Here is a 13,735-nt window from a genome sequence, read left to right as displayed (position 1 = left end):
TGCACTCCTCCACATAGTGCTTCAAATTATCTCTTCCTTTCCTTGCAGAACACATTTTTTTCTCTTTCCTCCACCAATACATGTTCTCCGATTCCATGTTACCACATCACAGATTTATCAGGACTCTGATACTATCCCCTTCGATCTGTTTATCTATGTTTGCCCTACTTAGATATTTCGGTCTATTTCCGTCTCTTTCTAACTCTTTATACTTCCTGTTATACTTTGACTCTATTATATTATTCTCTTTCACTTGCCTCTGTATCTCCCAGTTTTTTAATTTAATCCCTTCCCCTAAGTTCCTCCCTTCTCTCCGTAACGACTCGACTGCTTCCACCCCCCCAACCGTTTCTATTATACTAATTTTTATTAAAATTCAAAAATATTATGTTCTTATCACTTGTCTCCTTCCCAGCCCATATTAAAGATTTGCTATTTTTAATCTCTTACGTTTCAACATTATTTTCATATTTGGCGATACAATGATTATTATTGTAATAGTTTTATTAGAATCTAAACGTATTGTATTTTTCGCATCCATCACAATAAATATTTAACAAAAACAAAATTAACATCAAGATTTTTTATATTTTTATTTTATTTTTGTATATTCAGTAATGTCCAATATCTTAAAAAATAATTAAAATAGAATCTCAAAAGAAATTATATACGTGAAACGGTTAACATTTAACATAAATAAATTACAACAAAAATTAAAATAGCGAAGTTTTTAAAAGTGGCGGACAGATAGGTTTTGTATCCCTATAAATGCAAACTTTTCTTCGAATTTTTATATTCAGCCATCAAAGGATTGTTTTCTTGATGTTATAGACATTTGCAGACTGGCGGCCAATGGATTTTTTCGTTACTGGAACCATGCACGATTCTCTCCATTTAGATGATGGCTCATTGGATTCTGTTACATTGAAACTTAACGATATCTTGGATTATAACCAACTCTTTGGTGGTGAAGTTTATAAAAAAGGTAAAATTATGTAAATAAAATAAATAGCTTAATGCAGGTAGCACAAAGAAAAAGGTGGAATCAAAATTTTATAAACAACAAATTATCTTTTTGCGCAATACGTTCATATATATCTTACAATTAATTTTATGTGCAAAATATACTTTATAAGCATTACTAGTCGATATATTTTATGACGTGTATTTTATCGTAGCTCCAGCTATATTGCGCATGTTATATCATGCAGTAGGCGACGAGGTATTTCGAAAAGGTATCACCAAGTATTTCGCTACAAAGTAAGTATACCTATGTATGTTTAATGTATAGTCTATTATAGTTATCACATATAGCAACATTAAATATCATAAGTATAATAGCTTTTGCATTTACGTTGGAAAATATAGTACGCCATATCAGAAATATAAACTTATGCATTCAATATCCAATGCTATTCGATTAGAAGAGACCATACTTTGTTCCTTAATTATAATTTGACTAAGCCAGTTTTAAGTTATATTTTTAGTTTCCACATGTGTATTAATTAAATTGTACATTAATCCTCACGTTTGATTATGTAATAGTAAATTGAAATACATACGATGTATGTATTATAGCTAATAACAATGTCATGTTTCTTTAGGGCATATATGACGGTCACTCCCGATGATTTCTGGAGCGCCATACAAAGTGCTAAAGACGAAGCTTCTTACGTCCCTTATATGCGAGATCAAAAATTCAGAATAAAGGAAGTGATGGATACGTGGATAGTCCAAAATCGTTATCCTGTGCTAAATGTAACAATGAATTACGAAACCGCTGAAATGGCAATAACACAAAAATGTTTCCACGCAACTGAAGATATCAATAATAAATGGTGGATACCCATATCCTACACTTACCAGGATTTTCCGTATTTTTCCAATACTATGCCCAATAATTGGTTAAAACCATCAGATGAAACTCTTAGAGTGCAAATTATTACAAGAGGTTGGATTATCGTCAATCTACAACAAACTGGTATAAATCAATAAATTTTACGCTCTTTTATATCTATCTTATTTGCTTTATCAACACGATAGTTTTACATTATATTCAAATTCTTAATATATTTTTTTATTAAAAAGAAGTTTCAAGATTTATATAATTATAATATTCTTTGATACATTGGGGTGAATTACATTAATAATTCATTGGTGAAGTACATTGGAAATGTACATTTTTTTGTAACAATTGTAAGTTGTAAATTACATAAAATTGGTTTATTAATATAATGAAAATGTCAGTATTAAAAAATATACCTTGATAATTTCAAATAAGAAGATCTAATAATTAATTTAATGGATAATTCAACAGCATACTGTCGTGTCTATTACGATACCGCAATTATGGAAAGAATCATACGTTACTTGAACTCTGAAGAATACATTAACATACACGTTCTCAATCGTGCTCAAATCATCGATGATGCTTATGCCTTTTTGCTCGAAGATCAACTAGATAGCTCCGTATTCATAAATATTATAAGTTACCTAGGTCGAGAGAGAGATTATGTAGCATGGCGTCCAATGTTCCGAATATTAAGACGGAATAAGAAGTACTTTTCTTTGCCAGAGAGTAAAGGTTTCAAGGTATGTATTAACAGATTTTATAAAGATGAAAAAGATGTTTGTAGAGTTATATTTGGCTCTTTAATTTGTCCAATCATTCGCACATTCTCCGTTTTATAGAATAATTATCGCTTCGCAAATATTATTATATATCAGTACAAAATTACCTTTTCAAAAAAGGTAAAAAAAGGCACTAAGCACACGCAATGTATTTTGTCAATTGTGGTACTTCCACTTTGGTTGGATTTTTGGTTTTATACATATCACTTAGGTTGAGCTAAATAACGTAATATTGTGATATAATTTTGTTAAAAACAAATTAAGCTACCACTTAGGTTGGATTGTTGAATTTACAAAATGTATTGCGTGATATAATTTTGTGATATAATTTTGTTAAAAAGGAATCAAGCTATCACTTAAATATACATCTACGGACTAAAGAGTACGACGATCATGTCGTGAGTCCGTTATATTCGTACAAATTGACGTACTGACTGCCGGAATACGGTGAATTTTACGTAGTTACCTGTTTAGAACGTGAAAACGAGCAGCATACCTATATACTATGCATACCTAAAAATAAATTCTGTCGTGATCGGTTTTATAATCGCATAATGGTAGGAATAAATGTGTTAATTAAGTGGAAAGCAAGCTCGCCGACGATTTTTATGATAGTGAATGTTTTAACAAAGCATTATATATAACAAATATGTATATATGTATATAAATCACGTCACTTCGCTTGTAGCAACAAACTAAAATATAAACCAACAAACCAACAATTCAATATTATCTCATGATTTTTAGTCACACATGGTAGGAATCTTTGATAAGCTTCTTGAGCATGTGGGATACGAAGAAAAACCTGATGATAACTATATCACAAAGATGCTAAGGCTAGATGCCACGCACTGGGCATGTACCGTCGGTCACGCGGAATGCAAGAGAAAAGCCGCCGTTAAATTAAGCGAACATTTCGCAGATCCTGATACTCACAAGTAACTCTTTTTATGATCACGATTATCTCATAATTTAGATTTGTGCGTGAGTGTTGCGTATGCGCGCGCACGTATGCATATGAATGTAATCGATTTCTTTTATTTCTTCAAGTCGTCGAAATCAGACATTCTTTTTATTGTTTTTCCTTAATTTCCATTCTTGTTCTAATCATTTAATGCATACAATAAATATGCAAAACAAGTAAAAATATATGTATATAATAACAAGCGACGTTCTCTCTCTCTCTCTCTCTCTCTCTCTCTCTCTCTCTCTTTCTCTCTCTCTCTCTTTCTCTCTCGATGGATTCATTTTTCAATTATTTATTCATTTACTGTGTTCACATGTAGTCTTATGATCACGTGGCAAATATATGTATTATAGAGTGACAGAACAGCGCTCGAGAGAAACTTTATTTTGCAGAATAAAAGTTACTTAACAAAGCGGACAGAAACACAAAACTTGATAAAATAAACGTCAGCTATGCGTATGAAATGCATGTATCTCTTTTCCATAAACACATATGTATTTTAGAGTTCCACAATGGTTGAATGATTGGATTTACTGCTTTGGTTTGGCGGTAGCTAATAGGACTACTTGGGATAAAATGATGGAACTGTATCAGCAAACATCTGATAAGAAATTTTGGAAAATATTGAGTTGCTCTGAAGATCCTGATATCATTATCAACTATTTGAAAATTATAGCATATAATACTACATTATTTAACCATGAGCAGCATGCATTGATCTTCAATTTAATTCTTGAAAACCATGCACGCAACGATTTGGTCCTTGACTACATATTAGCAAATTTTGATTTTATATATCCCAGGTAATACATTTTTTTTTACAAATATACATTCTATTTTTAAAATAAATGTATCTTATAATAAATATGTTATTGTGTTCTTACAGATTATTAACTACAAGTCTAACGATAAAAAATATCATTTTGAATGTTTTCTCTAACGAACAAATGTCCAAGGTAGATTTCATAATACTAGATTCATACTTATTGATTTTCTATTGATAATCCTTTAACTGTAGCGCGCTTAAATGAAACGTTTATCGTGCGTGGAATTATAGATTAATGCAACTTTACATAATTAAATTAATATTTATAATTAATTTTGTTCATATTTTTGGGCTATATATTTGTATCTTATAAAGCTATGTTTAAAACTGAATAATACTAGCGCGTGGTTTAAAACATAATCTGAATTTTTGTAAGGTAATAATTAATTCTAAGAATAGTATTACTCACTTTTAAACATAGCTTTATAAGATACAAATATATAGCCCAAAAATATAAACGGAATTATTTATAAATATTAATTTAATTATATAAATTAAATATATATATGCCATTTTTTTAATTAATAATGTATTTTCGAGAACGTTTATATACATATATTATATCTTCAAATAGACAATTTCTTACGACACATATATACTTCCGTAGCTAAGGGATTAAATATATTTATATGCATACCATGTTGTTTGTATATTGTTATTGTCTATGTTAAATAAAAAATTATATTTAAAAAAATGGCTGCATAAAAATAAATTACTATACATAATATTGATAAACATTCTTAACATCATAATCTGTTTCAGGTGAAAAAATTCGCAGAAACTTTTTTTCATCAAGATCCAAACGGTTTGTCAAACTATAAAATTATAAATCTGATAGAAAATCGTAAAAATAATCTTAAAGAGTCCGCAGATATTTTTACAAAGCGATTTGGAAGAAATCAAATTTAAGTGACCTATTGATCTGATCAATCAAAAATACCAAATGTGATGCAAAACATACAATTACTTACAGAATTTTTCAAACAATATCATTTTTATTTATTATTACTTTTTTGTAAATAATTTTTAATTAATTTTTAATTATTTCTAATACTTTTAATTTTTTTATAATATTTTTTATAATATTTAGTATTTTATTAATAGTCTGGAAGCTATTGATAAAATCATCTATGCAATTTTACTGTTTTATAATTAACAAATATTTTTTATAGTATTAGATTTGATGTTTGATATTTATCGTAAAATATCTTTTATAAACGTACTAAAATTGATTTATTACTCAGTATAGGAGATTATGCGAATGAATTGTTTCAACTGAATATATAATATTTTGTAGTATCATTTTCTAATTTGACAGTATCATTTTCTAATAGCGATACCTACATATATGTTAATAATAATTATAATCAATTATAATCGGTTGTTTGACTTTGAATAGAAAACACACGAAATAATGACGTCGCATTGTACTAAACATTGTAAAAAACTTTACTTAAACAGTACTGTATAAAATAAACGTTTCTGTTAACTTTTTATAATTCAATATTATTCATAACCCTCACTATCATCATCTTACACATTGCATATTTTCGTTTACTTTATATATTTTTATTTCGTCTACTATACATATTATTTATTAATTTTTCGGAATATGAAGAGGTATGGATATTTTGTAATATTTATACTAAAAAGCAACTCTCTCTCTTGACAAGATATATATTATATTCCATTTATTATCCACATATATATTAATTCCACTTATTTCTCAGATTTTTATTACATTTGTTTCTTATTGTATCTTTTATATTTTATTTAACGATAAATGTATTATACAAGTATTATCTAACTGATTCGAAGAAGCACATCAACTGACGAAAACGATTTCTTGAAATTAACATATAAACAAATTATTATTTATTTATTATATAAACATTATTTATGATATAAACACATATTATTTATAATCTATGATCTTCCTGTAGATATCTTTATCAATAAATATTCAAGAAAATGTGTAACGGTACGAGTCGAACAGTTGCGTGAAGTACTGCAGTTTATTTACATGACATATATGTATTTATCAAAACATCGAAGATTGACATTGGGAGCAATTAATCCAGCAAGCGACACAAGTGTTGCCTTGTTCGTTACTCATTGTAAAAAAGAAAAATAGAACGACGCTAGTGTCGACTTGTGTCGTTTGCTGGAAAGCTCCCATAGTTTAGTCAGTATTCGGTGTTTTTTTGAGATGGTCGGACGGGTCGAACGGCAGTTACGCTGAAATATCCTTCATATTAACGGCTTTTGTGGCGGTAGCGCATAATTAATTGCTGCAAAGAACTGTAGCTTAATCAGCATACAAGTGTAATACACAAGGTAAGTCATTAAGAGCAATAATAATAATTGATTAGGTATTATATTTCGTTGAAGATATAAAGAAAAATATAAAGCGTAATTTAAATAATTTCGACAGACAATACTACACGATGAAATTTAACTTTCTTTCCTCGACATTACTTATACTCATGGATTGCGGTAAATTTTCATTTAAGATAATGTATTTTTTTTTATCAGTCGACATATTTTGATTCTTATCGTTGTTGCATAATGAAAACTAAAAAACGAAAAATTTAATATAAATTTTGAAACGATCTTGATACACGTAACGTTCCGATCGTAGAAAAAAATGTTAAACAAAAGACGAGATTATTATTGTTATTGACAAATAAATATAATTAACGGTCATACAATGGAAAATATTGATTATTTTTGTTTTTTAAAATAATTTTAATTATTTTTATACATTTTCCTTTAGGTATATTTAAGGTACAGGAATGATAAGAGAAAGGAATTCTGCTATAACCGACAACTAAATAATTCAAATTTTACATATAACAAAATGTATTTACGTTTTTTTACTTCCGATGAAATATTCTATCTATTAGTTAAATATAATATATATATACAAATCAAATATACATATGTCACTTTACAGATGCATAAATTTCTTCTCAAAAATTAAATAAAAAATTTTCTTTTCATTCTAAAAAAATATAAGAATAACAGAATAAATTGATTGCGAGCACATCAAGATGTATCCAATATTCTAAAAAAATATTCATAATTTTCTGCGAAGTAGGTCGTACATATAATTGTCTTGATAAAAGTTGAAATTATCTTTTTCCTTTTCTTTTCTCCTCTGTTTCTTCAGATTTTGTATAAAAATTAATATTAAATTTCAATAACATGCACCGCATTGTATTATTACTTGTTTTCTTTTTAACGAAACGTTACAGAAACCTAAGACGAGTATTGACATGGAACTTCCAAAATTATTATTACATATCGGCCTAATATTGGCCACAATCACAAACTTTTGTATCGCCGATGGTGATGCAAAAGGTCTAAAATATATATATCGTTTACCCATCAACTCAATACCAGTTGATTATAACATCAGTCTGATTATTCCGGATCTCGAAAAAAGCAATATTTTTCACGGTGAAACCATTGTCACTGTCGACATTGTTCACGAATCGTTTTACATAAGCTTACACTCGCAAGGATTAGAAATAAATAAAACGGCGACAACGTTGATGAACGATACTATAGTCTATAAACCGATGGCACATACTTATGACGATGAAACGAATATATTGACGCTACATTTCGACAATCAATTGTATCGCGGTATTTACACCCTGAACATGAAGTTTGCTGGTAATTTTTCTCAGGCTGATGTTTTAGGCAATGGTGGTTTTATAAAAATTCAGTACACAGACGAGGAAGGAAACAAAACGTAAGGAAATATTAAAAATATTAAAAATATACTTTGTAAAGTACGTACGTAAAGGCTATTGTTGCTACCTTATTTATTTGTTACTTTTACTTATATTACCTTTTTTTACTTACTACTTTCATCGTTATCGACTTACAACGTATATAAAGCTCGGCGAAACAATTAAAAATGTGTATCCATTTTATTATTAAAACCGCTTTCTAGTATGTAAGTATATTTTACAATAAAATATTTGCAAAAAGTGCATGATGTAATGTTTAAAAGAATATTTAACTTTGGCTTAAAATAAAACGGTATACCAGAGTACAATATTTCTGCTTCTACTCTCAACAAAATAATATTTACATATAATATAATAAGCATATAATATATATAAACACAATAACTTAGTGTTTCTTAACTTCTCGTGTCCTACTCGCTATATGAGTGGTAAAGTTTGTACCATATGAGTGGTACTTTTGTCCTTATTTAAAAAATTGTTTAAAATCACAGGTTGGCCGCAACACACCTCATGCCAAATAAAGCCAGACGAATGTTTCCATGTTGGGACGAGCCAGCGATAAAAGCTTACTTCATGATCTCCGTGATGCATCATCAGAATTACACGGTATTTTCAAATTGGCCGATTCGAGAGCAGTACAACGTAACAAATGACATGATGTGGACACACTTTGACCGTACTTTTAAAACGTCCGCTTATCTCGTGGGAATTGTGATTGTATCTAATTTTGTTTGCCTCGAAAACGAGACCCAGTCGGTATCTGTTTGTTGCAAATGGTCTTTGCAATCGCACGCAAGATTCATGTATTCTATTGCCGAAAAGGTCACGCCGCTCTTGGAGAAGTATACGAATAGAACCAAAGGGATACCGAAAATAGATCACGTCGTGATACCAAATTATCCGGTCGACGGCATGGAAGATTGGGGAATCATTATTTACGAGTAATATTCATAACTAAAGAGATTTACATGTATAAGAATAAAAAAAATTTATATTAAGCTATTAGAACCGACGAATAACTTCTAGCATTCAAAATTTGATCAAAAAACGATAAAAAACACATGTGTATTTTACGGATATTTAAATTTCATTCATGTGTTTTCATTCTTAGGCTGTTTTAAAACAAATTAACGTATTTAATTGATATGTATGTCACCTTTTCTTTCCATGATATATACATATATAAACACATTAGACTGCATGCTAATAACGATGAAAAAAACTAGGCACAATCACATTTTGAATATTATGTAATGTTCTGTCTTTTAGCGAATCAAAAGTTGTCTACGATAATAGCGAGCATTATATATTTTGGAGCAGGAAACTAGCGTCGTTAGTAGCAAATGAAATCGTACACCAGTGGTTCGGCAATTTCATCACCCCATCTTGGTGGACTGACCTGTGGTTAAGCGAAGGGTTTGCTGTGTTCTTCCAAGTGTATTTCCTCAACAAGGTTATTTAATATTACTAATGCAATGAATTGCTCATTAAATAGAAAAGTTGAAATCACACTTCATTTTTTAAGGTCAAAATAACATCCATGAAATATTTCTATATTCTTATAAAATGTATCAAGACAGAGCTAAATAACTAATGGCAATTATTTAATTTAGAATTATAAAAAAAATTGTAACATTGTTCTTTCCGCGAATAACTAGAACGAAACATTTAATACTAATTTCTATTAAAATTCTAGAATATTATGTTCTCAGCTCTTGTCTCCTCCCAAGCTCATATTAAAGATTTACTATTTTTAATCCCTTATATGTTTCAACATTATTTTCATATTTCAGGTAGATTTGTATCCCTATAAACGCAAACTTATCTTCGAATTTTTATACTCTGCCATATCAAAGGATTGTTTTCTGTTACAGACATTTGTAGACTGGCGGTCAATAGACTTTTTCGTTACTGGGGCCATGCACGATTCTCTTCACCTAGATGTTGGCTTATTGGATTCTGTTACATTGAACCTTTACGATAACGATACTTTGGATAACCAACTCTTAGTTAATCAAGTTTATGAAAAAGGTAAAATTATGTAAATAAAATGAAACTATCGTCCATGATTAGCTTAATGTAGATAGCACAAAGACAAAGGTGGAACAGAAAGTGAATAAACAACAAATTCTCGTTTTGCGCAATACGTTCACATATGACTTAAATTTATGTATAAAAGTATATAGAATATACTTTATATGTATTATTAATCAGTATTTTATGCTGTGTATCGTAGCTCCAGCTATATTGCGCATGTTACATGATGCGGTGGGCGACGAGGTATTTCGAAAGGGTATCGTCAAGTATTTCGCTACAAAGTAAGTTATGTACAATGTAGTCTATTATAGTTATCACATATAGCAACATTAAATATCATAAGTATATGTTTATTGCATTTACGTTGGAAAATATAGTACGCCACATCAGAAATATAAACTTGTGCGTTCAGTATCCAACGATATTCGATTATAAAAGAGACCATACTTTGTTCCTTAATTATATAATTTGACTAAGCTAGTTTTAAGTTATATTCTTAGTTCCCACATGTGTATTAATTAAATTGTACATTAATACTCATGTTTGATTATGTAATAGCAAATTTAAATACATACGACGAATAACAATGTCATTTTTCTTTAGGCAATATATGGCTGTCACTTCCGATGATTTGTGGAGCGCCATACAAAGTGCTAAAGACGAAGCTTCTTATGTACCTTATATGCGAGATCAAAAATTCCGAATAAAAGAAGTGATGGATACGTGGATAGTCCAAAATCGTTATCCTATGCTGAATGTAACGATGAATTACGAAACTGGTGAAATGGCAATAACACAAAAATGTTTCCACGCAACTGAAGATATCAATAATAAATGGTGGATACCCATATCCTACACTGACCAAAGCTTTCCGGATTTTTCCAATACTATGCCCAATAAATGGTTAAAACCAGACGAAACTCTTCGAGTGCAAATTAATACAAGAGGTTGGATTATCGTCAATCTACAACAAACCGGTATGAATAATTAAATTTTACGCTTTTTTATATCTATAATCTTATTTGCTTTATCAACACAAAAATTTTACAATATATTCAAGTTCTTAATATATTTTTTTATTAAAAAGAAACTTCAAAATTTATATAATTATTATATTCTTCGATATTGGTGAATTACATTGGTAATTCATTGGTGAAATACATCGGTAATGTACATTTTTTTGTAACAATTGTAAGGTGTAAATTACATAAAATTTCCTAGTAAGCAAGAAACGTCATGAAACATTTCAACTATATTGCATTAATGTTAAAACGTTGCTTAATGTAGTTAAAATGTTTCTTGATGTTTCTTGCTTACTGGGTTTTTTATTATTATATCAATATGTCAAAATATCACATGATACAATAATCAAAATGTCAGTATTTGAAAATATACCTTGATAATTTCAAATAAGAAGATCTAATAATAAATTTAATGGATAATTCGATAGCATACTGTCGTGTCTATTACGATACCGCAATTATGAGAAGAATCATACGTTACTTGAACTCTGAGGAATACAGGAACATACACGTTCTCAATCGTGCTCAAATTATCGATGATGCATATGCTTTTTGGCTCGAAGATCAACTAGATAGCTCTGTATTCAAGAATCTTATAAGTTACCTAAGACGAGAGAGAGATTATATAGCATGGCGTCCAATGTTCCGAATATTAGAACTGAATAAGAAGTACTTTTCACTGCCTGAGAGTGAAGGTTTCAAGGTATGTAATAACAGATTTTATAAAGATGAAAAAGATGTTTGTAGAGTTATATTAGACTCGAATTAATTTGTCTAATCATTTACACATCCTCCGTTTTATATAATATAATTATCGCTTTGCAAATATTATATCAGTACAAAATTACCTTTTCAAGAAAGGTAAAAAATTTTGTCGTATAATAATTTTGTTAAGAAGAAAGTAAAACTATACTACCACTTGGGTTGGATTCTTGGTTCTATACATATCACTTAGGTTGAGCTAGTACGTGAAAACGAGCAGCATATCTATATACTATGTATACCTAAAATAAATTCTGTCGCGATCGGCTTTATAATCGCACAATGGTAGGAATAAACGTGTTAATTAACATTAATACAAATGGACATAAGGGGAAGTGGGGAGCAAGCTCGCCGACAATTTTTATGATAGTGAATGTTTTAACAAAGAATTATATATAACAAATATGTATATTTGTATATGAATCACGTCACTTCGCATGTAGCAACAAACCAATAATAAAATTCAATATTCACACGATTTCTAGTCACACATGGTAGGAATCTTTGATGGGCTTTTTGAGCATGTGGGATACGAAGAAAATTTTGATGATGACGATATCACAAAGATGCTAAGGCTAGATGCCCTGAAATGGGCATGTACCGTCGGTCACGTAGAATGTAAGAGAAGGGCCGCAGTTAAATTGAGCGAACATCTCGCGGATCCTGATACTCACAAGTAATTTTTTTACGATTATCCCATAATTTATATTTGTGCGTGTGTGTTTCGGGCTCACGTATATGCATATATATGGATGTAACCGATTCCTTATTTCTTCAAATTGTCGGACATTCTCCATAATTTCTATTCTTGTTCTAATCTCTAATGCATGGAATAAATATGCGAAACACGTAAAAATATATGTACATTTATATTCACTGTAATATATAATCTTATGGTCATGTGGCAAATATAGAGTGATGACAGAACAGCGCACGAGAGAAACTTAATTTTGCAGAATAAGAGTTAACTAACAAAGCGGACAAAAATACAAAACTTGATAAAATAAAACGTCGGTTGCGTATGAAGTGCATGTATCTCTTTTCCATAGACGCATATGTATTTTAGAGTTCCAAAATGGTGGCAAGATTGGACGTACTGCTTTGGTTTAGCGGTAGCTAATAGGACTATTTGGGATAAAATGATGGAATTATATCAGCGAACATCTGATAAGAAACTTTGGAAAACATTGAATTGTGCTGAAAATCCGTATAACATTATCAACTATTTGAATGTTATAGCATCGAATACTACATTATTTAGCAATCTGGAGCATGCATTTACCTTCAATTTAATTCTTCAAAACCATGCACGTAACGATTTGGTCCTGGACTACATATTGACAAATTTTGATAATATAAAACCAAGGTAGTACATTTCTTTTTACAAATATAAATTCTATTTTTTTAAATTTATCTTATACATTTTAATTAATTTTTAAATAAATGCATCTTATACATAAATATGTTATTTTGTTCTTACAGATTAGTTTCTACAAGTCTAACGATAAAAAATATCATTTCGAATGTTTTTTTTAACAAACAAATATCAAAGGTAGATTTTATAATACTAGATATAATACTAAATTCATACTTATTGATTTTCTATTGATAATCCTTTAACTGTAGCGCGCTTAAAATAAAACGTTCATCGTGCGTGAAATTGTAGATTAATATAACTTTACATAATTAAATTAATATTATTTATAATTAATTCTGTTTTATGTATATT

The 13,735-nt window shown here is 29.5% G+C and overlaps 1 protein-coding gene across 1 annotated transcript in view; it reads left to right on the top strand.

Moving 5' to 3' along the window:
- LOC143904511 (putative aminopeptidase-2) overlaps window positions 1-13,735 on the top strand; it is a 29,711-nt gene that overhangs the window by 14,259 nt on the left and 1,717 nt on the right. Inside the window, exons 17-34 of the mRNA XM_077419246.1 lie at window positions 832-985; window positions 1,179-1,260; window positions 1,605-1,981; window positions 2,318-2,592; window positions 3,379-3,569; window positions 4,102-4,401; window positions 4,485-4,554; window positions 5,187-5,330; window positions 7,682-8,184; window positions 8,677-9,126; window positions 9,455-9,638; window positions 10,060-10,216; window positions 10,422-10,503; window positions 10,826-11,199; window positions 11,673-11,947; window positions 12,492-12,682; window positions 13,073-13,372; window positions 13,489-13,558. Coding sequence (XP_077275372.1) covers window positions 832-985; window positions 1,179-1,260; window positions 1,605-1,981; window positions 2,318-2,592; window positions 3,379-3,569; window positions 4,102-4,401; window positions 4,485-4,554; window positions 5,187-5,330; window positions 7,682-8,184; window positions 8,677-9,126; window positions 9,455-9,638; window positions 10,060-10,216; window positions 10,422-10,503; window positions 10,826-11,199; window positions 11,673-11,947; window positions 12,492-12,682; window positions 13,073-13,372; window positions 13,489-13,558 — 4,179 coding nt within the window. The remainder of the gene's footprint in view (window positions 1-831; window positions 986-1,178; window positions 1,261-1,604; window positions 1,982-2,317; window positions 2,593-3,378; window positions 3,570-4,101; window positions 4,402-4,484; window positions 4,555-5,186; window positions 5,331-7,681; window positions 8,185-8,676; window positions 9,127-9,454; window positions 9,639-10,059; window positions 10,217-10,421; window positions 10,504-10,825; window positions 11,200-11,672; window positions 11,948-12,491; window positions 12,683-13,072; window positions 13,373-13,488; window positions 13,559-13,735) is intronic.

This window comes from Temnothorax americanus, unplaced genomic scaffold (assembly GCF_048541705.1).
Source record: "Temnothorax americanus isolate GAGA-0224 unplaced genomic scaffold, ASM4854170v1 Scaffold53, whole genome shotgun sequence".
Classification (NCBI taxonomy): domain Eukaryota; kingdom Metazoa; phylum Arthropoda; class Insecta; order Hymenoptera; family Formicidae; genus Temnothorax; species Temnothorax americanus.
This window is presented reverse-complemented; position numbering and strand designations above follow the sequence as displayed.